The sequence below is a fragment of the Haplochromis burtoni genome, unplaced genomic scaffold, assembly GCF_018398535.1.
Source record: "Haplochromis burtoni strain Fernald_Lab_line unplaced genomic scaffold, NCSU_Asbu1 Contig_4, whole genome shotgun sequence".
Lineage (NCBI taxonomy): Eukaryota > Metazoa > Chordata > Actinopteri > Cichliformes > Cichlidae > Haplochromis > Haplochromis burtoni.
The window spans coordinates 963,798-987,683 of NW_024582365.1; the positions used below are offsets into that span (position 1 = coordinate 963,798).

The 23,886-nt window shown below is 41.0% G+C and overlaps 1 protein-coding gene across 7 annotated transcripts in view; it reads right to left on the bottom strand.

Annotated features, from left to right (window-relative positions):
- pcdh19 (protocadherin 19) overlaps positions 1–23,886 on the bottom strand; it is a 52,004-nt gene that overhangs the window by 2,800 nt on the left and 25,318 nt on the right. For 4 of the 7 annotated variants that reach the window (XM_014333867.2, XM_005913124.3, XM_014333859.2 and 1 more), the window contains exons 3-4: positions 21,370–21,428; positions 19,411–19,583 (exon numbers count right to left, since the gene is read on the bottom strand). In XM_014333867.2, coding sequence (XP_014189353.1) covers positions 19,411–19,583; positions 21,370–21,428 — 232 coding nt within the window. Of the gene's footprint in view, positions 1–19,410; positions 19,596–21,369; positions 21,429–23,886 lie in introns of all 7 variants that reach the window. The other 3 variants (XM_014333865.2, XM_014333858.2, XM_014333862.2) reach the window with 1 other exon arrangement.

Consider the following 23,886-nt stretch of genomic DNA (forward strand, 5'->3'; position numbering starts at 1 on the left):
ACGATTTAAGGATGTCAGAATTGACTTGAAAAACACATGAAAACTCAGTTTAAAAATACAAAGTTAAGCATTACTAAATGATTTTTTTGCAATCTACATGAGCTCAATATTGCACTCCCTTTAACACTACTCCATGATAACTAGGGCTGGATGTTAGGGGCACGTCTAATATGCCAATTAAATTATGAATTGTTAAATCAAAAGTCCATTTGCAGCTCTTGTATAATTGAGTTTTCTGTAGCAACATTAGATGAAAGGCAGGTTTAAACATTGCAATCAGATATCTCACAAAGACACCAGACGAGTTGCGGTGCCGCTGCACGGTTCATATCTCTCTCCCTCTTTGTTTCTGTCATCTGGCGCCGGGTTATAAATATGTAATGATGTTTAACGCTGAAGTGAAAAAAAGATTTGTCTGAGTCTGTATAACTGCGTCTTCTGCATTTTGTTGTGTTGAGGGAAAAACATTTAAGAACGTTTCTGCATCATTATAACAACAAAAGGAGCCGAAGTCTCTCAAACTCAAATGCTTTAATTCTTGTTTGTTCTTTAACAGTCCAAAGAGCAGTACTCAGAAATCTCATGTACACATAATTTTGTTTGTCCTCTGTCAATTTCATTTAGAAAATGTTCACGGTGTCACATTTCTAGCTTTAGCAGCAGAACGTTGATATTTTTTGGAAAATTTCAAACAAAACTCATTTTTCCTAAACCTCGATATGAAACTGAACCCCCCACCTGCTTCTTAGGAAGAAACCTGCCACACACATGCACAGTGACATATTTCTTTTCTCCCCTACTGCTTGTTTTACTCTAAGCAAGAGCCATCCTACTTTTCAGAGGCCCAAGGTGACAAGAAGGGATCGTGAGAGGGATTGCGATCGACCCAAATGCATACACTTACATCTGGCAATCGCAGCTTGACAGATCACCTAATTAAAATCACTAATGATCTGTTTTTCCTCTCTTCTTTTCTGTACTCATGAGAGGCACCTCTGCTAAGGCCCCGGGGATCGATATTTAAAGACTGGAGACAGGCTTTTCAGGAGCAGATATGCCAGAGTTGTCTCTCATAAAGTATAATCTGATGAGACTGACAGATATGACCGGTTACCATGTCATGGAATAACTGAATGAGTATGTTAGGGATATCATGAGCTGTCTTAAAATTGTGAAGGAATCATCGCCTATGGGCACCGAAATCGCAAGCCATGAGTTACCAATGTCCATATGACAGAAGAGGATTTCTCTCATCATGTCTGTCTAATTGTGCACAGGCTGACATGCACTGACATGACATTCTCTCTCAAATGAATGTGGATGAAGAAATCCCGTTGTCTTTGAAGCATCTGAACTATACTTCACAGTAACAATTTAAGTACACACAATTTAATAATATGTAAAATGCATTTTTGAATTATTATCACCCAATACTATCCAAATTATACGTAACAGGCATAACGAGGCTGCTTTATTTAATTACCATACATTTAAGCTCATTTGATGAGGCCAAGAAGCAATAATGTGTGAAAACTGAATATTTCCCACTAGTTATAGTCCTGCATCTATGGAAATTACAATGAATGCTGATTGGTCCACGAAACTGCAATGGCAGCAATCAGGGAGACAAAAGGCATTGAGTTGGGGGTTTTGTTTAAACATTTCCAATCAGGATGTAATAATGCAATCACAACAGAAAGGTTTTGTTTCCCAGGTACCAAGAACATAATAGAGGATGATGAATAGAAAAATAAATAAACATAAAAAAGCACAATTTCAAAGCCTTTTTAACCCCGCGTAACTGCTTTACCTGTAACGGCACTTTAAAACGCATTTTTTAAATATATAAATATTTAAACTCGAAGAGGCAATGTAAAGATAATTGTTCACATGAGCATTTAGTGCTCTTATTGAAAACTTTTGTTTTACATTCATTCAAAAGTTGAGCTCTATATTTAGCAATCTGAAATCTCACCAAAATTCTTGTTTGGCATGTTTGACAAAGTAGATCTTTTGCTGCACTGATTAAAAATTTACAAGCATCTCGGTAATGAATTCAATTTCCTCTAAACACTTTGGCTTATTTCTATAGCCTAAAGCACTTTCTAAGGCGTGAAAAGCCTTGAGGCACAAAGAAACATACACAAGTTGTATGCTCTCTACTGCGCCGTGCGTGCAAATGCAGTGAATGCCATTTCTCTCCTTTCCTTTAGGGGTCTATGAGCGAGCAACTGGGTTGTAAATGACATTGTTATGAAAGCCAAGTGCTATTAACACTCACACATCCTGCCTTTCCTTGCAGCTTCATAAAACGCAGATGTTGCTCTAAAAGGCCCCAAAAACTGGAGGAGACAAAATTTAAATGAAAAAAGTGACAGGCCATCGACCTTTAACAAAACGTAATCTCCTCCCATTAAAAGATAAGAGAAAAACAAGCTTGTGTATGGTAGGAGATGAATTAAAGGCTTTTACAGCACTGCTTAGATTTAGAAGTCAACAAGTACAGAATAGAAGACAGTAAAGGCACTCCTGCTGTGCATGTGTATTCAAAGTTATCAGGAAAATAAGCTTGCCAATCAGCTCCAGGAACAGATTTAGAGTACGGAACAGAGAAGGATGTCATTGGGAGCATTTCCGATCCACAAAATTAATTACGAAGGGAGCTCCACCAGGAGGTACAGGCTGGGCTGCAGATTTTGTGTGTGTGTGTGTGTCTGATTTGTTCATTTAAAATATTGGGCAATATAATGGTAATAAAGTACAACTCTAATCATGTATCGAGATCACAACACTACTATTATATCAAACATGCTGCACTCTAATGTTGACTCCAAGGTAGTAGAAAGGACTTTATATATAGGATTGAAAATATGAAATGAAAAAAATAAAACATGTGCAAAAGCTAAAGTCTCCTGATAGGGCTCCATGTTTTTTCTGTTTGTAGTTATAGCACCAATTTGCATCAGCACAGGGTGAAAAACCCATGCTTCCTTCCATCTCATCTTGCATCTGTTACCTGCCGGCAGCCGATTCTGTCCTGTCTATTTGACTCAATCAGATGAAGGTGTCTGAACTTCAGCTTACAGCAGACAGATCTTCAGTTTCAGCGAGGGAATCCCACATCCTGACAAGCTCGTTGCTCAGTTTACCCTTGTGCACTGCGTATAATGATCCCTTCATGTTATGCAGCTGCAGGTGCTATTTGTTTGTTGCTAATGTAGCAAGAAAAGAAGAATCAGCAAAAAGACTAAAATCCACTGACACAAAAGGGAAGGGATGCGTTCACTGAGCGAGACGCCTCCCCGTATAATTCCCTGAGCTTTCGCCAGCTATTCTGCGTCCTGTTTGCCTGACTCGGAAAACGCAAACGCTTATCCCTCCAAAAGTAGCGCACACAGCCTGAAGGTAGAAAATGATGATGTAATCCTGTAAAATCAGCGTAAGCAGAGGCAAAACAGAGAATACCAGTTTGGAGGGGCAGAGACAGGGTTGAGTAGATATGAACCAGATTCAGGTGACAAAATCATAATTCTGTATGTCTTAGTTTGACTACCACAAGACAACTGGGAACTGCAGTATGACACGATTCAGTCAGTTTGGTTTTACAGGATGATAAACCCTAAAAAGAATTATGAACAGCAGTGCAGGAACAGCAGTACGGTATGATAAATCATCTTACTAAGAGTGCCACTTGTGGCTTAAACTACTTTTGTTTGTACTTCCTCTATACGTGACATTTTTGATGCAGAAGAAACAATGCATTTCAACTGATGGTCTTATGAAAACAGATGCTACTCAACAGACATCCAGACAGCATCACAGCTTCCTGCGATGGAACTGTTATGAAAGGAAATAATGTAGACTAATTTAAACCTCGCTATGCTTTACTTATGGCCTCCACAGACTTTACCAATTCCCTTTGATTTCTTTTGCTTGTTTTTCTGTTGCTACCTTATTGTCTTTGATATTAATCCCCATTAAATATTCAGTAACAACGCTACCAAATAGTCTGAAAAGATCAAACAGCACACAACAACACTGCCATTATGCTACGTGCCCCTTTTCATTGGTTGGGAGTACAGGTGTAAAATCCAAAAATCGACTCATAAGTTATAAACACGATCGAAGGCCTAAGGAGTCAAAATTTCTTGTCGTGTGTGTGTTTTCATTTAAAGCTTTTCATTTGCAGCTAAAATGTCCACTTTTCTGGTCTCATCTTGGTATGCCACAGTATCTTTAACAATGAGAGGGCTGTTTTCTAATTGCTACTCCATATTAATTTTCCATGCTGGCAGTCACATGGCAAAGCATGATTAAATCTAAATTGTTACTACAGAGTCTTGATGGAGCCTGTAATGCAAAAGCTGATGAAAGCGTCACAAGGGAGAGAAAAAATACTGCACGAACAGAAAAGACGGTGCCTGTCTGTGGTTGGTTAGAGTTCAAAATATGCTCAAGAACTAACAGGTTTGGTCCTCTCCGATCCTAACACAACAAATAGAGCTTAACATCTAGTCTGTCCTAACTACAGCAAAGGACAGTTCTACGGCCAGCTGAGGCTGAGGCTTGGCCAAGCAGCCTCCTACACTACTCACAAGGGAGAGTCCAAGCACTGCTGTCATCCCAGCCAGCCAATTCAGTCTGTGGGCCATAAATCAGCCTTGAGGCTTGGCTCCTGCGGGAGCAGCAAGATGGAGTGTGATGGTCTTGTTTTTACAAACAGTAGAGGGGCACCCTTACTGCGCCACGTAAGCCATCATTCTCTGCACAGCATCGAGTCCTCTCCTTCTCCCTACAGCATCTGGTTCAGTCACATCAAGCTATCCCCCCCACCCCCCGAAACGTCTAATTCATCCCTCACAGCTCCCTGCACAAGGCCATCCTTTATGCGTCCCCTCCTTTTGTCTTGCTCTTTCATCTAATCAGTTCTACTGTCTCATATACGTTGATGTAATTAAATGAATCCTTCACCCAAAAACCTTCTCTAATTTCTGCCTATCTGTTCAGAATTCCTTCAGTTCTGCCGGTCAAATATTAATTGTCAAGAAAATTAGACACACTGTGTGGCCTTGTTAGTACTGTCTTATGACTGTTGAAGCCGGGGGTTCATAGGGCCGTCGTTCTATTTCTGAGCATTAGTAGCAGTCAATTTATCAAGAACACATTCACTGCCTAATACATCCCGCGCTGCACTGAGTGTCTGACAGCTTGTCACTACTACCAGGCCTACTTATGTCTTCCCGAAAACCTGATGTAAGATGGCAAGTTAACTTCATTTTGAGCCAGTCTTACGCTTTCTGTTCTTTGGAAATGCTTGTCAATAATTGTTCTAAATGCTAGCAACAGTACGTGCCAAATTCTGCAAATTTTTACTTCCACCGTATGCTCGCTTCCCTTGCTGCTGGCCCATCCAGCAACGCTAGAGCTTTCTATAATGGGTCTGGGTATAAAGAATGAATTTCCAAAGTGGTGTTGACAAACAATGCACTTGCCTCTAAATTGGTACAAACGGCATCTGTTTAACAGCTGTGTAAAAGCAGCGGGATGAAAAAAGTGATCGCTCCGCTGTTTTATAAATCACTATGTCATCGCAGAGCAGTGTTTTGTTCAAAAGCAGGACCACTAGCCAATGGACTGCTTGATGTAGTGGAAACGATGTGAACTGGTTGTCATTATGACATACGTGGGTGGGCTGGTTTCCATGCCCTGGCAACACATACTGTCTTGCTGAGAGAATTGTCTCACCTTATTGTGGCCTACTCCTACCATAGCTGGCTCCTAGAGGTTGCAGTGTCTCAGGAACAGTTTTAAAGGCTCTAAAAGTATTACCCTCGGCTCGGGTCATGACATAAAGAACATTTGAAGGGGCATGATTTACAGTGTTCAGGTCTTGTTTGAACAGACATCAGAATTTATGCCCTGGTTTTCATATAGTACATCAGCCAGTGACCATTTAACTCTCTCCACAGGCACTCTGGACTAGATTTAACCCAGACAGAAGCGCATAAAGAGCTAAGCCCAGTTGTACACAGCTGTACTGTGTTAAAGAGGCAGTAAAAAGGTTCTTAACACAGGCTCCATCACCAGAACAATACACTTACATGTTCACAGAATTCCATAAAAATAAGGCCAGGATCGTGTCTGGCAGAAAAGTACCCCACGCTTCAGCCACAGTGCCAATTCATGCAACATGTGATGACACTAAGTGGACACTAAAATTCATATCATTATGATATCCATATCCCACAATTATTCTGTTCAGGTTTTGCTGTTGTAATCAAACCACCATCCTTAGGGCTAATTGGCATTATTGTTAAAGAACTATATAAATAAATAAAAAAATAAATACAGCACTTGGACTTTAAAATTCCAGTTGCATTTCAGATACTGAAAGGTTACTGAAAGCAGATTGGATTTTAATTATATATTTCTCTAATTCTGTACACTGAATAGATGATAAAAAAATCTGTACTGTACACGTGGTTCTTCTTCTGCGAGATAATGATGCCAACCGTAACACTGTCATAGGAAAAAAGAAATCAGCTTAATAACTTTACTGAAGTAAATTGGATAATTTTGTGGACATATAACTTTCCCGAGGAAAAAAAACAGAAAAACTAATCAGGGATATAATTTGGTGATGAATTTCATCAGATAAATTTCATCTCTGGATTGGAAGTGTTTTAAATGGATGATTATTTTAAAATATATAATATGCAATTAAAGTCGAAATTAATCTTAAACTTGGGCTCATCTCATTCACATAATTTGATGTATTTCCAATTGAAAAAGCATTTGGTGGCAGGGGGAGCTCATGCATGAAGGAATCTTTCAAAGGTGCCAGCAACAAAACTGCAGTTTTCCTAATTGGAAAAGCACTGTAAAGCATTTAAAAAGCTTTGCTTTATTATTACCATATTTTTCTATTATCAAGACAAATTGTAAGAATTGTTAGTGTGTACTATTCTCAGTTCTCTTGGATCCCGACTTTCAAAAAGCAGGTAGCATGTTTCAGAATTACAATATTTGCGTTTGGTTTTTTTAACCTACAAACAAGAAGCAACACAATCCCAATGAGTGATTTAAAGATCTCGTTGTAAAGCGACTGCGTCGGCAAGTGTATGCATTTAAATAGAGTGTTTTACCATGACGTGATGCACTTTGCAAAAATCGCACGGTGAATTTTGGCCTTGTAAAGTCTGAGCAGCTAAATTGCCCTTCTAATGACGAGCTTCAAATTAACCTGTACTCAGGCGCTGAATGCCCCCAACAACAATATAATACGCCCCTCAAACTCAGCACAGCAGGCTGCCGGCGTCCCTGTTGCAAACTGCCCACTCCACAATGCCAGCCAGCCAGACCGCCTGCCTGCCTGCCTCTGTCTGCTTGGCTCGTTTCCCCTACAATGCATCTGCAGAGGACATCTTTAAATACACTGGAACAAATGCAGCATTTCTGTGTTTAAGCTTGACCGAGCTAGCGAGCTAATTTGCTCCTAAACCCTTGAGTCTGGGAGAAGCAAAGGGGCACACTCTTAAATTACATCAATGAATGGGGTTGGAGCATAGATGAAAGCTACTGTACGTGGTGAGTGGGGATGGAGAGAAAAAGAGCCGGAGAGTCGGCTTAAGGATAGAAGCACGATGGACTATTGTTATATTTTGTCCAATCTGTAAGGTAAAAACAGATGTCACTGCGATCTATGGCTGACAATTAAATATTCTTCAAGGAAACCAAAATATAAGTCTAATAAAAAAGTAATGGTTCCACATAAGAGAAAAGATAAAGCGCTAATGTCAAGGTAATAGCACACTGCAACACAGAAAACATTGCTTTGTGTGCTATGGGGCTTTTAGTGAATAGGAAGTCCAATTCATTGCTTTATTCACAAATATCAAGGATTCTAACTCTATTTTTATTTATTTATTATTCTTATTCTTGGTGCAAACATTTCTCACAGTGAGAAAAGATTACTTTTTCACCTCTTAAGTGTTATTTCTTTTAGCCATCTGAAATGCCCACTATCCTTCAACACTTGTATCCAAACAACTGGGGATGGCACACCGGGCAGAAAACCAATATCTTGGATTTCCTCTCCCTCTGTGAGCTTCTGCTTTGCCTCAAAAGACTGGCCTTACATAATTAATATAAAGTGAACTTGACTGAATGTGAAGCCACATTATGCTAGCCAGGACTGTTTTATATTCCATTTTATCTTGTCATAGAAGTACCAGCATGACTCCTGCTCTCTCGTGTTCTTGTGTTTTCAAATTTTTCCTTCCTTAAAAAAAAAAGGAAGAAAGAAAAGAAACAGATTTTGTAAAATAGGACAGTATGTAGTGTTATGGGCAGGTTATTAATACAGTAAGAGGAGGTGGGTCACCACGGAGAAAAGCGGGTCACGGCTTGGGAAAAAAAACAAATGAAAAAAATAATTACACAGTTTTCTCCACCTGAATAGTCAACATCACTTAGCAGCAAATAAAAGAAATCAGACAAACACAGCAAGGTCTCCACTGTGTTGAGATGCATTAGATTTCCACCTACTGGGTAGAGGAAACGCACAAAGGAGGCCTTCCAACACTTTCTAATGCTCGTCCATTTCTCTGTCACAAAGGCCAATCTGTTTGGCATCTGGGAGGCATTCTGATCCTCTCCCAGGTTCTCCATTATCCACCGCAGTGAGCTTTGCACCATGATACCACTTAATATAAGACAGTCAGAACCAATGTCTGTAGCATTAGCCACCCACCCAGTGCTACACTGTATAGAGGAGTGACACTGGTGAGGCTACAGCTTGTATCTAAGACACAGATTGAAATGGAGGTGGAAGACTGGCCTGAAGAAAAGAGAAAGAGCTAATAAGCACATCTTTTCTGATTTAAGGAACATGACTATAGCATACATAAGGATGATAGCAGGGGCCTGACACAGTGCTAGTAATTGGATTTCTCAGCCCCTGTGCCCACTCGTGATAACATGCTGAGCTGTGACATGAAAAGTCCTTATGTGTGGCAAGAGAGCAAGGTGCAGCAGAGTGGAAGTGACAGGTGTCAAAGATCCAATTCCCCTGCTCCTCTCCATCTTTGAGTTCCTTTTCTCTAGAGACAGCTGAGGAACAACTTGCCCTGTGGTAAAGCCAAACACAAGCTTGACATTCAGTTGCAAATCCAAGGTAGTTAAACCTATGTAAAGTGGAACCGAGGGGGAGGAGGGGGAGGAAGGGTGGTATTAGTGGGGGGTCTCTAAGCACTGTGGGTATAAGAGGTCATGGCCTGATTGCTTGCTTTATTTATTTTCTGATGCTGATGTGAGCTGAATACAGACGAGCACTGGATTTCTAAGATGAGCTGGAGAACACACAAAGGAGCCTGAGACCCCCCGCTGCATCTCGGGGGGTCGTGCAGGATACGGCCGCGGTCCCCTCGCTGTCCTCTCCGTGCATTTGGAACTCATCCTTAATGAGGACTGCACGAGAAGAGGCACATCATTAAAAAAAGCCATTCTGGGACATTCCTGTCCGCCATTAAAGGTAACAACCGACCTCTCTCATTACCTTTTATCCTCCCCTTTAAAGAGGTGGGGTACAGAGTGGTATAAAAACTCAGATTTGGCTGCCAAGATGCAGCGAATTCTCTCTCTCGTTCAATTATACATAAAAGGAACAACATAAAAAAACCTCCTGGAATTTATCACAAGCATTTTTCTTTATATTATAAACCCTATCTCTGAAACTAAGCAGATTAATGTTAACAGTTACTCCAGTATTTACATGTTTCGCGCTAACCTGATTTTACATAATATACTAATGTGAAATGATAATTAGGTTAATGCCCAGAAAGATATGTGGTAGCCTTAAGCAAATATCTTATTAGCGGCACAATACAAAAATAGAGGGCCTTTGTGAATGTTATTTTTTTAATGCTGATAAATTTACTTAATTTGATTATCCACCACCGCCAGATACACCACAACGGAGAAGCACCGCCGTGAGTCAGTTCAGTTCTTGACCTTTCTCACCAGTGAACTAAGTCCAAGCAGAGTGAATCCAGGGTGTGCATGCCAGAGTAGCTCAGATTAAATTCAATGTGATGTTCAGGTTATGCGCTCTAAAATCTGATCCTCACTCAGCGCAGAAGACCCCTTTAAGATAAGCAGTAATATATGCTTTTTTAATCTGAACGACTAAAATTACTAAGGTGCGCGTTAATTCACTAAGTCAGAAATAAACAGAGCACAGAGGATTATGAAGACGTGTCGAAAGACAAAATGCCTGCAAGGCATTGTGGAACCTGGTGGCCAAGAAGGGGCTGGGGGATGCTATCTGCATCCACACATATCTCAGCAGCTTCCCCCTCTCCATTACTCTGATCTCCCTCTTTCATCAATAGTTTATATTCTGGGCTACTAGCAGCCGCACAGTACCTACCACTGTTGAGGCTGACTCAAAATGTTCAATTACAACACACTGAGCTCATCTCTGCAAGGTCATCTCGGGGACAGAGAGGGGAACACTGACACTAATTGGTAAATGAAAGATAGTAATGATAGTGCTGGTTTTCTATGACTTCCCTTTAACCTCTGCTTAACTACTTTTAGAGTACAAATCCAGTGTGCACAAGCTTCCGTGTTGTTTTACAGCATATGCAAAGTCTCGAGAAGAGAAATCCTGCATTTCTAAAAGTAAAATGTTACAGAATAAATCATTCTCGCTGAATATACATGAGGAGAGGAAACTATGGAAATATTATGGCACTCTGCCTGAGGTAGTAACCTTTTTGTTGCCACGACGGAGAAGGACGACATAACTTTACATATTACCGCTACATATTCCATCTGAGCTATAATGTTGTCAGGAGAAAGAAGGTGATGAGAACTAAGATAAAAATCAGGATGGAGAAGACAAAGGCATCGGGGGTAGACAGTGAAATGAAAGGAAAAATAAAACAGATGAAATCTCAAATGGATTAAGGAGGATGGGAGTGCTGTGTTTTTTTCCCACAGAAAGGAAGTAATAGGGGTTAAAAAAAGAAATGCACATCGCTGCAGCACAGGAGACCCCCCCCCTCTCTCTTCCTCCCTTACCCCAGCTGCAGTGATAAATGTCTCTTTGTATTCTGGACAGAAAACTGCAGGCTACAATGTACTTGTCAAAAGACAGCTGATTTTCCCCTTAAACAGAGCAGAATATATTCTTAATCTTTCCTTTCACACGGGGAGAAGATAAAAGAAAGGCCTCGTGCCAAGACACTTAAAGCCCAGGAAATCTCCCTCCATTCACTACACGTTTGTGTGGCGCGCAGTTATGAATGTGTTCCTGTGTGTACAATATACGTGTTTGCAGCAGCAGGTGTAGATATAGCATGTGCAACTGCATGCTGTTTGTACTTTTCCTAAATTTCTCAGCATCCTTAATCCCCGCAGTGAAGCCATAGTTCCACTATGAGGGCTCCTAAATGGAAGTCAGTGCTACAGGTAATGGAGCTGATTATAGCTATCTGGGCTGTGGGCCAGCTGCCAGACTCTGCCCTGCCTGGAGGGAGCACAGGCCGCCTGGTGTCTGATATCCTGGGATCCCTGTAATACAAGCCTTGCTTTGGCAGTCACTCTGTGACTATCCTGCCCACTTCCAGCCACACATCAAGGCTCCTTTGAGTTTGTCTATGTGTATAGTATGTCCTCATCAGGCTGTTTACTCAACAAAGTATCAGACTGGAGTCATACAATTTCAGCAGCAAAGTTGTGGTAAGTCATGCTTTCAAAGGACTTTGTGGGCTCATGATAGGACCTCATGTTGTCAACAGAGGATCAGGCTCTGCTGCAGAATCATAGTATCAGCTGTTTTCTAAACAAAGTGTAGAATGCTTCTGGTGGCGAACTTACTCAAACAAACTGCATTCCCGACACAACACACAACAATGGCTAATCAGCTGGGAATGCATCCCCCCCCAACATAAACCTTTCAGCTGACCAGCAGCCAGTAGGGTTAACACAGTAACCCCCGCCCTTATTTCCACTAAATTTCACAATAAGGATATTTACCGCAGTGCTGGGCATCAAGTGTTAAAACATGGTATGCTAGTCCCATTAATTTATCGTTGCAGGTGGGACAGCACGGTGCAACAGGTCCTTACATTTAAGTAAATGAAAAAAACATCAGTGATCACAACAAAAGACTAAAAATGATGCTTAAAGTCCCTTAAGTATACTCTGTAATACTATGAGTGGTATAAACGGAGGTCCATGACAGCGCCCTGATTAAGACTTGGTTAATCAAAAATGTGACTTGTGACAAATGCCTTGGTATTTCTTTGTGATCTTTGTCTTGAAAGGTGCTGTAGAAATAAACTTTTACTTTGCTTTACTAGGGGAGGTTTAGTCATCAAATCCCTGGGGGGCACTTTGTCGTAATGTCTTTACGTCTACCACAACAATCTTTTGGAAATTTTTTTTAAAGAAAGGCCTCTTTGTTAAATCTTGATATTAACAGCTCTACTCTCTACAGAATTTGCTGCTCTAAATAAAATCACTTATTTTCCTGACAAATTTCCATAACATCTCGAGAGCTTTGTCCGCAGTCAGTTGTTGAAATGTCACCGTCGCCCTTGTGAAGAAGTGACAATAACTTTTACTTTGCAGGTAACAAAAACACGCAGCAACCATGGAAATTGGAAACTGAGTACATTTAAAGGAGATGTAAATGAGTGCATTTCAAGGAGAAATTACATTTTGCATTTGCTGCATTATACTGTGGCGGGGGTTGTGGGTGAAACGTGCAAATAGGGCTCTTTGTTTTGCTGAGTCGACTTTACATGAAAATAAGGTGAGATAGTGATCTCCCAACCCCTCGGGAGAAAATCACAAAAACGTGTCAAAATAAAGATACAACAATAAGCTAAAACATCAAAAAAGCTCCAAAGCCCTCTGTTTTTATGTAAAAATTAAATGCCTTTATTCTCAAGGCCTTAGAGGGTTTTTTTATTTTAGCTCATGTGCCCCTTACAAACAGCACCACAAATGGATGTTTTTTAAATCCAGGAAGGATTCAATTCAATTCTGAAGATACTGAAAAAGATAAATGAAAAAAAGGGTGTTATCTTAATTTTTAATATCATTATTACATCGTAGAAACAACAAAAAGTGAAGTAATGAGCGGCGTGCTGATGTCACCCTCCAGAAAGATCGAAGGTGTAAAATGTTTTAATTCTAGTTACATAATTACAAAATGATTCATCGTACTTAATAACATCAAATCGATCAATTGGCAATTGATTTTTTACAATTTCATTTTAGCACAAATGAGGCTGCAGTTGTTTAGTCATACAGCCCCTGTTTTAACACCGTGTTTAAAATGGCTTGCAGTGCAGGAGAGGTTATGGCATGTGGTGATCTCAGAGAATTACAAGGACAATATCGCGGCTGTAAAAATGGCTGCTGCCTCGGTTCCTCAAACGAGGACCAGAATCAGTCAGAGCCACAAAAAAGCAGGTAGACTGGAGACACATTGCAATTCACTCTATTTCCCCCAAACTTCTAGTATTTCACTCTTGTGCCATCTCTTTATCTTTCTCCCTCCTCTCCCTCTCTCTCGTTCCCATTCTTTCCCTGATTAACCTTTAAAGACACACACTTGCAGCCTCACACACACTCAACACGCTGTGCACACACTCTCGAAGAGGTTTAAAATTCAGGTACTCTCTCCTCTCTCTTTATTACACACTCGGCCCCCATCAACTTCTGCACATTACCTGTTCTTAATCTCCCTCCCTCTGTCTGGGATCATCCTGATCCCCCTGTTTTCCCATCTGCTGTCGATTGGGGCCCAGCTTTGCTAGGTGTTCAACAAACAACGGTGATTCACTTGGTTTCTGCGGAGATTATTAACACACCTAGCATGCCACAGCATCATGAATAAGCAATGGAGATCCGGAGCCCTATTTTCTCTCTGCCTCTGTGTTTCCTCCCTCTCTCTCCCCCCTCTCTCTCTTGCCCTGCCGCGTTGTGAACTGAATGCCAGGATTGTCTAGAAAATGAGCTGTCAGTGGAGGGCCTGCAATGAGATACATCAGGCTCATTGTGAGCCCTAGAAAATAATGAACTATTCCCATTTCTCTCTCTGATATGTTCAATACGCTATCCATGACAAGTGCAAAGAGATAAGCAGTCCCCTCTTGAGCTGATTAAATACACTGGGTATATTCAGGAGAGCTTTGGCAGAGTGTAGGTTCAGGGGATGCCATTATAGAATTATAACATTACTATATGTTTGCAGTTGATGGTGGAAATTAAGATCCTTTGCATGCCCTTTGTGTGTGTGTCTGCAGTAGCTGAGAAAGAGCAGCTAGAGGTAATGCTGCTCGCAGAAATTTAACAAAAAGCACTTAAATTCCTCTTTGGGTGTCTTTGCTGTTTGTATATAAATTGTTGGAGTGGTTTAGGCCTCAGGATTTCTTTTATATTAGAGGACAAATAAGAGCAGTGTTTTCAGTACAGATTTAGACTCTTCTTCACAGTGTAAATCCTCAGACCTTTTTTTAACAACGCGCAAAAATTAGGCAGCTGTTTTACATTATTAGGTGTAATTTCAATGTGACAGAGCCAAGACTTCACAGTCACCGAATTTTATTCAGCGACGTAAACAAGATTTAAAAAAAAAAATAGAAAGAAATTTAAGCCCAGACGGACACAGCATGAAATTACATCTTTTTTCTTTAATTCTCCGCAGCTCGGAGGCAAAAATCTACATCCAGGTTGTTCATTACAGAGTTCACTACACCTGCTTGCAAGCACTCTCTGGTGTGCTTGAGCATGCAGTGTGTTTGCACTCTATCTTCCTTAATGCTTGTAATGCTCTGAGCTCTTTGTCACTGTCAGCCATTTTACCTCCACTGGTTCCACATTAGATTAGACAAATCCAAATCAAAATGGATGGTCCCAGTATAGAGTTTATATGTTAATCTGATCGTAAAGTATCATAACGCAACACGTGTCATTGCCAGCCTGAATTACAACAAGGATTTTGATGCTTAATTCAATCAAATGTTGTTTGAGAATCAGTCAAATCCTCTAGCACGTTACCTCTGAGTGAGAGAAAGGGAAAAAATCATTCCCACCTGTCACAGAGATTGTTTCTTCTTTTCCTCTTTTTATTTTCTCTCGCTAAGACTGCTTACTAGACTCTCAGCTCATCTCTCAATCTCTGTCTCCCTCACACACAGACTCTGGCTCGCTCTCCCCTTCTCGTGTTGTCAGCACAGCCCTGTTCCTGTTGCCTTCCTGATTCTGACACCTGTCAGCATTTTCGTTAGTAGATCAGAGAACTGCAAACTAGAAATGTTCCCGTGGTGAATTTAGGGCAAGTTTGCAGCAGGAACATGTGAGATGCCTTTACTCTTTCTTTAATTCAACAGGGAAAGGGAACTGCTTGACTGGCACAAAGTTGGGAGATGTGGGCTGGAGATGTTTGCAGTCAGTAGATGGAAACAGAAGAGAAAATAAAGATGGAGAGACATATGGAGGGAGAGAGAAAAAGCGAAAGAAAATCAATTAGGAACAGTGAAACCCTGTGGATCTGCTGATGGAAGAAGGGAATACGGAGAATTTTGCAGCCCACGGAGGGGGCTTCCATTCCTGGGTTCCAGCTTCAGGCACACCCCCACAGGGAGCTAACAGATAGATGAGAGATATTCTCTGGAGGTGGAGGCCAAGGAATATGTCAGAAATAAAAGAGGCCTGTTCCCTGCTCTGGCTAATTGAGCAGTCTTAGATCCCTTTGAGTTTAATAAGCCAAGAGAAAGTGATTTTATTTGAAGAACACTTACACGTTGACCTGGATACAATTCCAAAAGTGAGATCACAAAAATCTAAAGGCACAGATCGGACACTGTAAAATGACATCGTGCCCCCACCATTCCCCCCCGCAGAGATAACTCGAGCGATTTAACATTACATGAATCTTAATCCTTGAAATCCACGGCTCATCCATATCCATGTGAATTAAAATGTGAGCTATGACAATCAAAGGATGTCAAAAAAATAGATTAAGCCCCCTTTGTCACAGCTCCTTTAGAGTCGTCTCCTTTGCTTCTCCCTTGACACTAATAGTTCTCCAGAGCTAAAGCTAGCATGTCGCACATTTCAACCAAATCCCCCCAACTTCACAGACATGCCTATAAAGATAACGAAGAAGTCATTTTATATAGCTGCTCTTCTCAATTTATAGTTGCAGCGATATCATTCATTTCTATTCTGTTGGCAGATACGAGGGGAGCCATTACATGTTAAAGATATCTCTTCCTTTATAGATTTTAAGAGATTTAATGTAATTTGTTCTTCAGATACTTCCTTAATCTAATCCACTGGGTGAGGATAGTTAAGGTCAGGTTTTCAAAAAGAGTACATACACACGTCTTTTTAGATTCTTGGCAGCGATTCAGCAAATTCACTCAGATTTAAGTCGAAAGTCTCTTCACAAGCACTTCGCTCAAAGTTACCTTGGTATTGGCTCGTGCAGGAACAATGAATAATGTTGTTGAAAAGGCATTACTGACAAAAAAGGCATACAACAGATGGACAAAAGCCAAATATGAAACTCCTAAATTGCTTTAGGTGGGGAAAATGCCCGCGTTGATATGGTGCCGGGCTAGTTAGCAGCTGAATCTCATCACACGAATGGATTCCCGCATGAAAGTCAACAAGATGACATGGATGCAGGGCCGTTGTGTAACCGTAACAGATTGTCTCCTGGGCAAACAACATCTTTACATGACACTGGGAATAGTAAACATTTGCACTGTAAAAGCCCGAGAGTTTAACCCTACCTCCCTTCCCGTTTCGGCTTCCTTTTGTTCTCAGCGCTTATCAACACAAGAAAACAGAACAATAAAAAACACACAAAAAACGAGCTTCTTCTCTCCTCAGCTTGTGCGTGTTGTTGTCCTTTGGCAATTGTAGTCTCTCAACTTGTTTTGTGCTTTTGCTGGCAGGAGAGGTGCACTATACAACACAGTTACTCCCAGAAGACATCTAAACAGCGGGGTGTTTAGTGAACATGCCTATTTGTTTTCTGAAAATTCCCTCCACTCACTCACCAGAACTGGCAGATAGTGTCCATTTTTGTCAATTAAAACAGATGAGCTCAACTACTTCTATATTGTAGAAACCTTTCTGCCTTTGTACTCAAGACACTTTAAGCAGAAGGGGAGAAAAAAGCGTGAAAACGAAAAAGCTGGCCTTCTCCTGAGAAACAACAACAACAAAGAAGAAGAGGATATTGTCAAATCCTGATACGCCAGGAGAGACAGGACCATGCATCATGGCGAACCAGCCCATAATGTCATCCTACCATGCCCTTTACCCGTGTAATTAGACCGTTGAGATTGCAATAGAAAGATGATTTCATTTGGAATGTCATTACATTTCCGCATGCGATCTTTGCCCAATTTATTTAATAGTTATAACCGCCCTCTCATTACTTTGTGGTGTGACCACTGCTGCAGAATGACTACCAAAAGCAGTGGGAAAATAGATTCCACTGAGGTATTTTGTTGTCGCTAAAGAAAAATCAGAGGCCAAACGTGAGTCTGGAGCTAAAAGCGATTAAATTAATAATAAAATAAAGAAAAACCAAACCATCAAATTGTAATTCCAAACAGCAACCTCATTATCATCTATTTGTTCTGGTCAAAGGAAAGGACAGACACTGTGAAATAGCCTGTTGTTCTGTTTACCGGCTATGTGGTGTTGCATTACAAATTCAGGAGGCATGCATCCATTTTGCTGAAACAGATACAATCATTGGTGGTGTTAATGAAAAAAGATCTGCCTCAGAGAGCTCTCCCCACTCGTAATATTCTTCATGTACATTACTTCTAATTGTCTCCAATAATGAGATCCCACTACTAGAAGCATTTTTTAGAGACCCAGGAATTTTTTGCAGGTTCTGAAGTAATTACAGCTGACAACCACTAGTCAGCAGATTCGCTTTTCACTGTTCATTATCGTCTGATGCCACCAGGGTAACACCCAGCACAAGCTGATTCTCTGGTCGTCATACTTCCTGACCCTATGTATTTCTCGGCTAAGTCATTACAAGGTGTGAACTACCAGCCAGGAAGGCATATCCACGTGCACGACTCCATTCTTGAACAACGTAAAATGTGGGCTGACTAATGTTATTATTACCCAGTCGAACAATATCAACGGTGAAACTCGTTAGTTAGATGTGCCAGGAACCGACAGGAAAGAGCCTACAGATATCCATTGCCGCCTTTTCAACCACACCCACACACTTCACAGTCCACTGACAAAAATAGACAGAATAGATAAATAATTTATTAAAAAAATCACATAATCTTCATTTCTTTGCGCTTTTTTTTTTATAAAGTCGTATTCCTTTTCGTTATCTCTTGCTCATTAAAATTTTTTCACTATATGAAGCTACGAGAGAAGAAAGTAGAGTAGTGAGAAAGTACACAGCCTTAGTAGGACAGTGTTAGAAAAAAAGGAACTAAAAATATGTCAACGTTAAATGAGGAAGGAAAACCTCAATTTGGCATCAGTTTCCAAATTGGGGCAAACGTAAAGTTCCGATGCAAAGGATATCCATAAGAGTGTCCTCAAACGTCCACTCTTTCCTCCTCACTATGAATGAAATTCCTAATGGGGCTATCCTAAAATATCTGCAGCGTTTCACACACTGACTCTTGCGCTGCCATTGCACCTGTGCGTGTAGTGCTTCCTTTAGGACTTAAATACCCTCAGGTGCATATAGTAACATCCTGGACTCCCAGACAGCTATATCCTGCTTTTTTCCCCTCTATCTCCCTCTAACTGACCCACTCTCTACTTCAGTCTGACTGGCAGTAGTTAAGAATGAACATGACCCTTACACTGACTTCTGCCAACCAAGCGGATGTCTTTTTAAATGGGGAGTCAGAAATGAAACATCAACATTAATTCCCTGCTAAATGATCCAATTGAATAATGGATGAGGGCACATGGAGATATGTAGATTTCCACCTTCTACCTTTATGAGCCTAATTGCTGCCATTCAAGCACATCTGAAGTCAGCTCATCCTCAACAGCAGACATGGCTACTATCAGTCAATAACGTTGGCTAAGCCTGTATCAAAGGGTAGCCTTTGCCGTCACAGATCCCTCATATTAGCTGTACTAACATCAAAGACAAAAAAACCTGTGATGTTATTCATATACTTGCACATTTGGGACTTCCAATGGGTAAATGCATCTTAAAAGATGCTCCGGTAGCATAAAAACAGTCTCAGTGGCACACAAAAATACACATTGGTCTTATCTTGAAACTTGAAACACATCCCAAACGATGTAGCGATCCTCTAAACACACACAGTGCACACACACATAAACACAAACAGACACAGATTTTCTTACCTTGGTCTGGCAGCTGGCAAACATTAGGAGGAACAGTCATGTTCAGCACGTCATTGACAGCCGTGTCAACATAGTGTCCCCTCTGGACATCATGTTCGCTGTCGGTCTGGTCGCTCTCCTCATGGCCGCTGTCCTTCAGACTGTTCCCCTCCAGGTCCTTGAATGTCGATGTGCTACATGGGGGCCAGGAGGGAGGAAAGGGAAATGTTGATTAACTGTCACCTCACCTAAAAACATGCTCTTTTTCATCCATCTCTAATGTGATGGTTTGTGACGACTTGTCTATCTTTCGCTTCGTGTCCCTTTTTGTGCTTTTTGTTGCTTTCTTTAACCTGGTGCATTTCCATCAATTTAAAGTGGATGAATACTAATTCACACTGGCTCTAAGTCTAAGTTAAGCACCACACCTTTTCAAAGAACAAAACCTCTTTCCAGCTTCTGTTTGCACTTCCATGTAATAAGAAGGGCGTTTAAATCTCCTGACAGCCTTCTTGGATTAAGTGGACATTTTTCAACTTCATAGATAGCAAACCAGCCACAGGATGTTTCAGCCAGGGACATTTTGGATGGATGCACTGACTTCAAGGACATCGCATTGAACAAACAGGAGGCACTCACTCACTACAATCAAACAAATACTGCAGTAATCAGGAATTCCTGGAAGGAAGATGGATGTAGAAAATGCTGGAAGCATACAAACTGAGCATCTGCCTTGTTTGGGGCTCACAGTCAATAAAGAGGGTGGGGTGTGGGGGCACAATCAACAGCTGCACAGTAACAGCGTGATTTCCCTTCACTTGATTTCCATCCCACTGGAACAAATTCTGCTTTACAAACAACACTAAATAGGGGTGAATATATGAACACGTGTTCATGCACGAGAGAGAGACAGAGGGGAAAAAACATGAATGAGTTTATGTAAAGACAGACGAGGGTGTTAGAGGTTAGAGGGGAGGAAGAAGACAGACTGAGGAGAAAATGAAAGTAAACAAATGTGCACAAAAAGTGTAAAGGAAGCAAAGGACAGTGCAAGGTAGCTGCATTCCATAGTGCGAGCCTCACATTCTCCAGTGTGGGAGAGAGGACTGCAGTGGAGGTAATGCTGGCTCTCTGATGTTATCACTGTAATTGCACCTGTCCCAGACCAGAGGCTCCCTGGCTCCTGAGGGGATTTCTTTGTAGTATGCTGCAGAGGCCCACACTTGAATGCTCTTTGTTTACATTAATGCAGGGATTCTTTTGGGGAGAAATTGCCATAATGGGTTTTCAAAAGGCTGGGATGGCCTCAAACAAAAGGAAGCCTGGAATGTTCTATAGCTGCAGGTAAGAAGGGAGAACTATAGTTTACAAAGTGAGACTGCTTACAAAACCCTCTTTGGCTTGAGGGAATTATGAAACCCATCCCAGTCTCCAGTCCTGAATTCCTCAAACCCTATCCAAGATCTTGGTTTGGGTGAGCTGAATAACAATGCACAATGAAAACATTTATCCTTCTTTCCCTGACAAACAGGAAAAAAGGAGGCAATTATGGTCCATTCGTGACTGTTTTCTTTAAAAAAAATATTTTAAACATAATATGACGATTAGGTAGTTGTTTCTTTTTTCCGTTTACCTGATAAAATTCAAGTTTATGTGTAATTAATGAAGCAAAGTGCATAAGTGTATCACACTTATCTGCAAATATGAAAATCATTACTTGCAGATTCTGCTGCCCTGTGTAATTTAATAATCCGAAAGTATGACTTTGTGCCTCATCCCAACAAGTGTCTACTAAACGCATTATTTTAGAGTAATACTATTTATCCTAAAATCTTATCCTCCCCTTGCAATTATACAGAATGAAGAACATGCAGGAACACATGAAAACTACTGCAACAGTAGCTGTGCACTCATTAGATAAAACAATTACAGATAACAATGGTAATGAGGTGCTGGTAACAATTCCTAATCAAGACATACCTTTTAATGAGGTGGGCTCTGCTGTTCACGTAACTGGAGTCAATGGAATAATTCTCCGTCTGTAAGAGAGTGATGGCGGAGCAGGTGGGGTGGGGGTTGTGGTGGAGGGATGATGGGGGCAACAGAGAGAGGTACTTTTAATAATGGAAGCAACCAAAATAATGTTACCAGTAATTGGCTTTCAGTAGAGATGTTATTTTACACAAAGGCCCTGGTGAGCAGCCTCGGCTTTCAAAGGGCTGAATCCTATTCTCTTTCAAAGCACACACACAGAGGGGCTGACTGGGAGTTGAGAGCTGAGGAGAGTGCTGCAGTGAGCGCAGCCTCTCTTCTCCTGTTCACCCTCCCTGCTCTCGATCCCTTGCTCCCTCCCTCCACTGCCGGTCAGCCCACTGTCTTTAAAATGGAGTCATAAGGGAGGACAGACTATCATGCAGACAGAGGGAGAAGAAAAGTTTCCCTCTGAACTCTTCACTTTTACCATGTTTGAGAAGACATTAATGTGGATATATTAAATAAATAACTGCGAGAGAAGTAGATGAAATTAAGAATGTACCAGGGGAATCTTAACTTTGCAATTGCAGATGAAAAGGCTTTCAGAATATGCATGCGATAGATCTCTGACCCACATTAGAGAACGCAGTTCAAAGAGATCTTACATTCATTTTTTTTCTTCCCAACATTTATTTAGCAAGGATAATGTCTGACGAGAAGAGCACACGGGCAGAGAAACTAGTGTAAACTAAGCAAGTAGACCCTCCTACTTACACAAGGTAAGATGCCAGAAGGCCATAGGATATCAAATCCTCTCAAAGGACACGCTCAGTCCTGCAAAAAGCCGGGACGTGACCCTTTTGACAAGGTTTGATAAGATGCAGGTATTTTCTCCAAAAAGAAAGCGAGGCCCTTCACTTAAAATTCCATTGTGCAGATACTGTATCCTGATAACAGCTGAGTCAATGGCTGGCTTCCGAGGAAAGTCTACAGTGTACCGATATCAAAGCCCCGTTGAAAAAAGTCACCCTGATGGTAAGAAAGGTTAATGCTGGCACCGGAGCGCAGTTGCTTATTATCAAGTGAGCTGCACATTTGACAGAAGCCTGCTGTTGAGGTAGCAGTGGCCCTGCAGCTGTCATACGTGGTGACCAGACAGATTTGGATTAAAACTCAGTGTGCAACTGTGCGAACACTCTCCTTATTAGATGTTAATGGGGTTGAACATTTTGAACTTTTTCAACGTCTGAGTGGAAGTGAAACCACAATGCAGATGAGTCTGTGCAGTGAGGTTGGGGGGGGTGGGGGGGGGGCAGAGGAAATGTCAAACATCAGTCCCAGTTTTCTTGGATTTTTTTTTCTCCCAATAAATAAATATAAATAAATAAATAAAAGCGATGCTGGAAGATCACAGCGTTTACCCCTGGCGAACGGCTCCTGTGACCTATTTGCAGTTAATGTTAATTTGCTCAGATTGATGCCATTCTCACTCACCTGGCTTTAATCACAAAGTGTGCCGTCGTTATTTGTCAGAGTCTGACACACGTCGTGTCCCTACAGTGGCTAAAAACGTTTCTATAGCACAAGCCTGTTTATCTTTAAATAGTCTGACGTGCACGGCGTCTGTCTTAAATAAGCCAAGAGCTCCTGCTTGCCTTCTCACCTCCTTTATGCCTCATTTTTTTTTTTTTTGCAGGAAAAATGCATGATAATAAGCAACAGTGCAACGTGGGCTTCTGATTGGGGTTTGTTAAATTATGATGCAATATATTTATGCACTGAAGGTTAACATCATTCCTTTCCCTTTTACCATTTACCCCTAATTAAACTTTAACTCATTAAAATGGGGAAGATAATTCATTAAAAAAGGAATTTAATTAACATTTTATTATTATCCCATAATTTGAAGCACACAGTGTTTGTTCCTTTGTATTACCCCTGACTCCTTTTGTTCCCGATCAGCTTGAGTCTTTTAAATATCAAAGGTAACCTGTAAACCAAATAAATCATTAATTAAAGATTTTAAAGTATGCTATTTTTCACGGATATCTGCGTAGTGCTCTATCAGATTGTCTCTGCGCATTGCTGTAACGATTCCAGTGCAGATACTTGATCTGCTACTGCGTTACATTATTACCTACGCTGCATTTTGATCGCAGTGTACACGCATTAAACTGCTTCATCTGCTATAGCGGCTGTGCATCCAGGAAAACAGAAATGAAAATGCAAGGCGTGAGTAACAAGGAGAAAACTTAATTTAAACGACAAGATAGAAAATTTTCTTGTAAATGTCACCCTGGCTGCCGCCTGTAATTGGTGTGGTTAACATGTATGTGAGCATGCCTTAGAGAGGAGTGTATGCCGCTGCTCTCACGCTGTCCCTGTACTGAAAATGAACTGTATTTTTGATAATGCAAATATCAGATAATGATTTTACATCAAGCTCTTTGAAGAGTGTACAACGCAAAGAGATTCCTCATAATATTCTAGTCGATAGTGTTGCATCACCATCTCTTCCACATC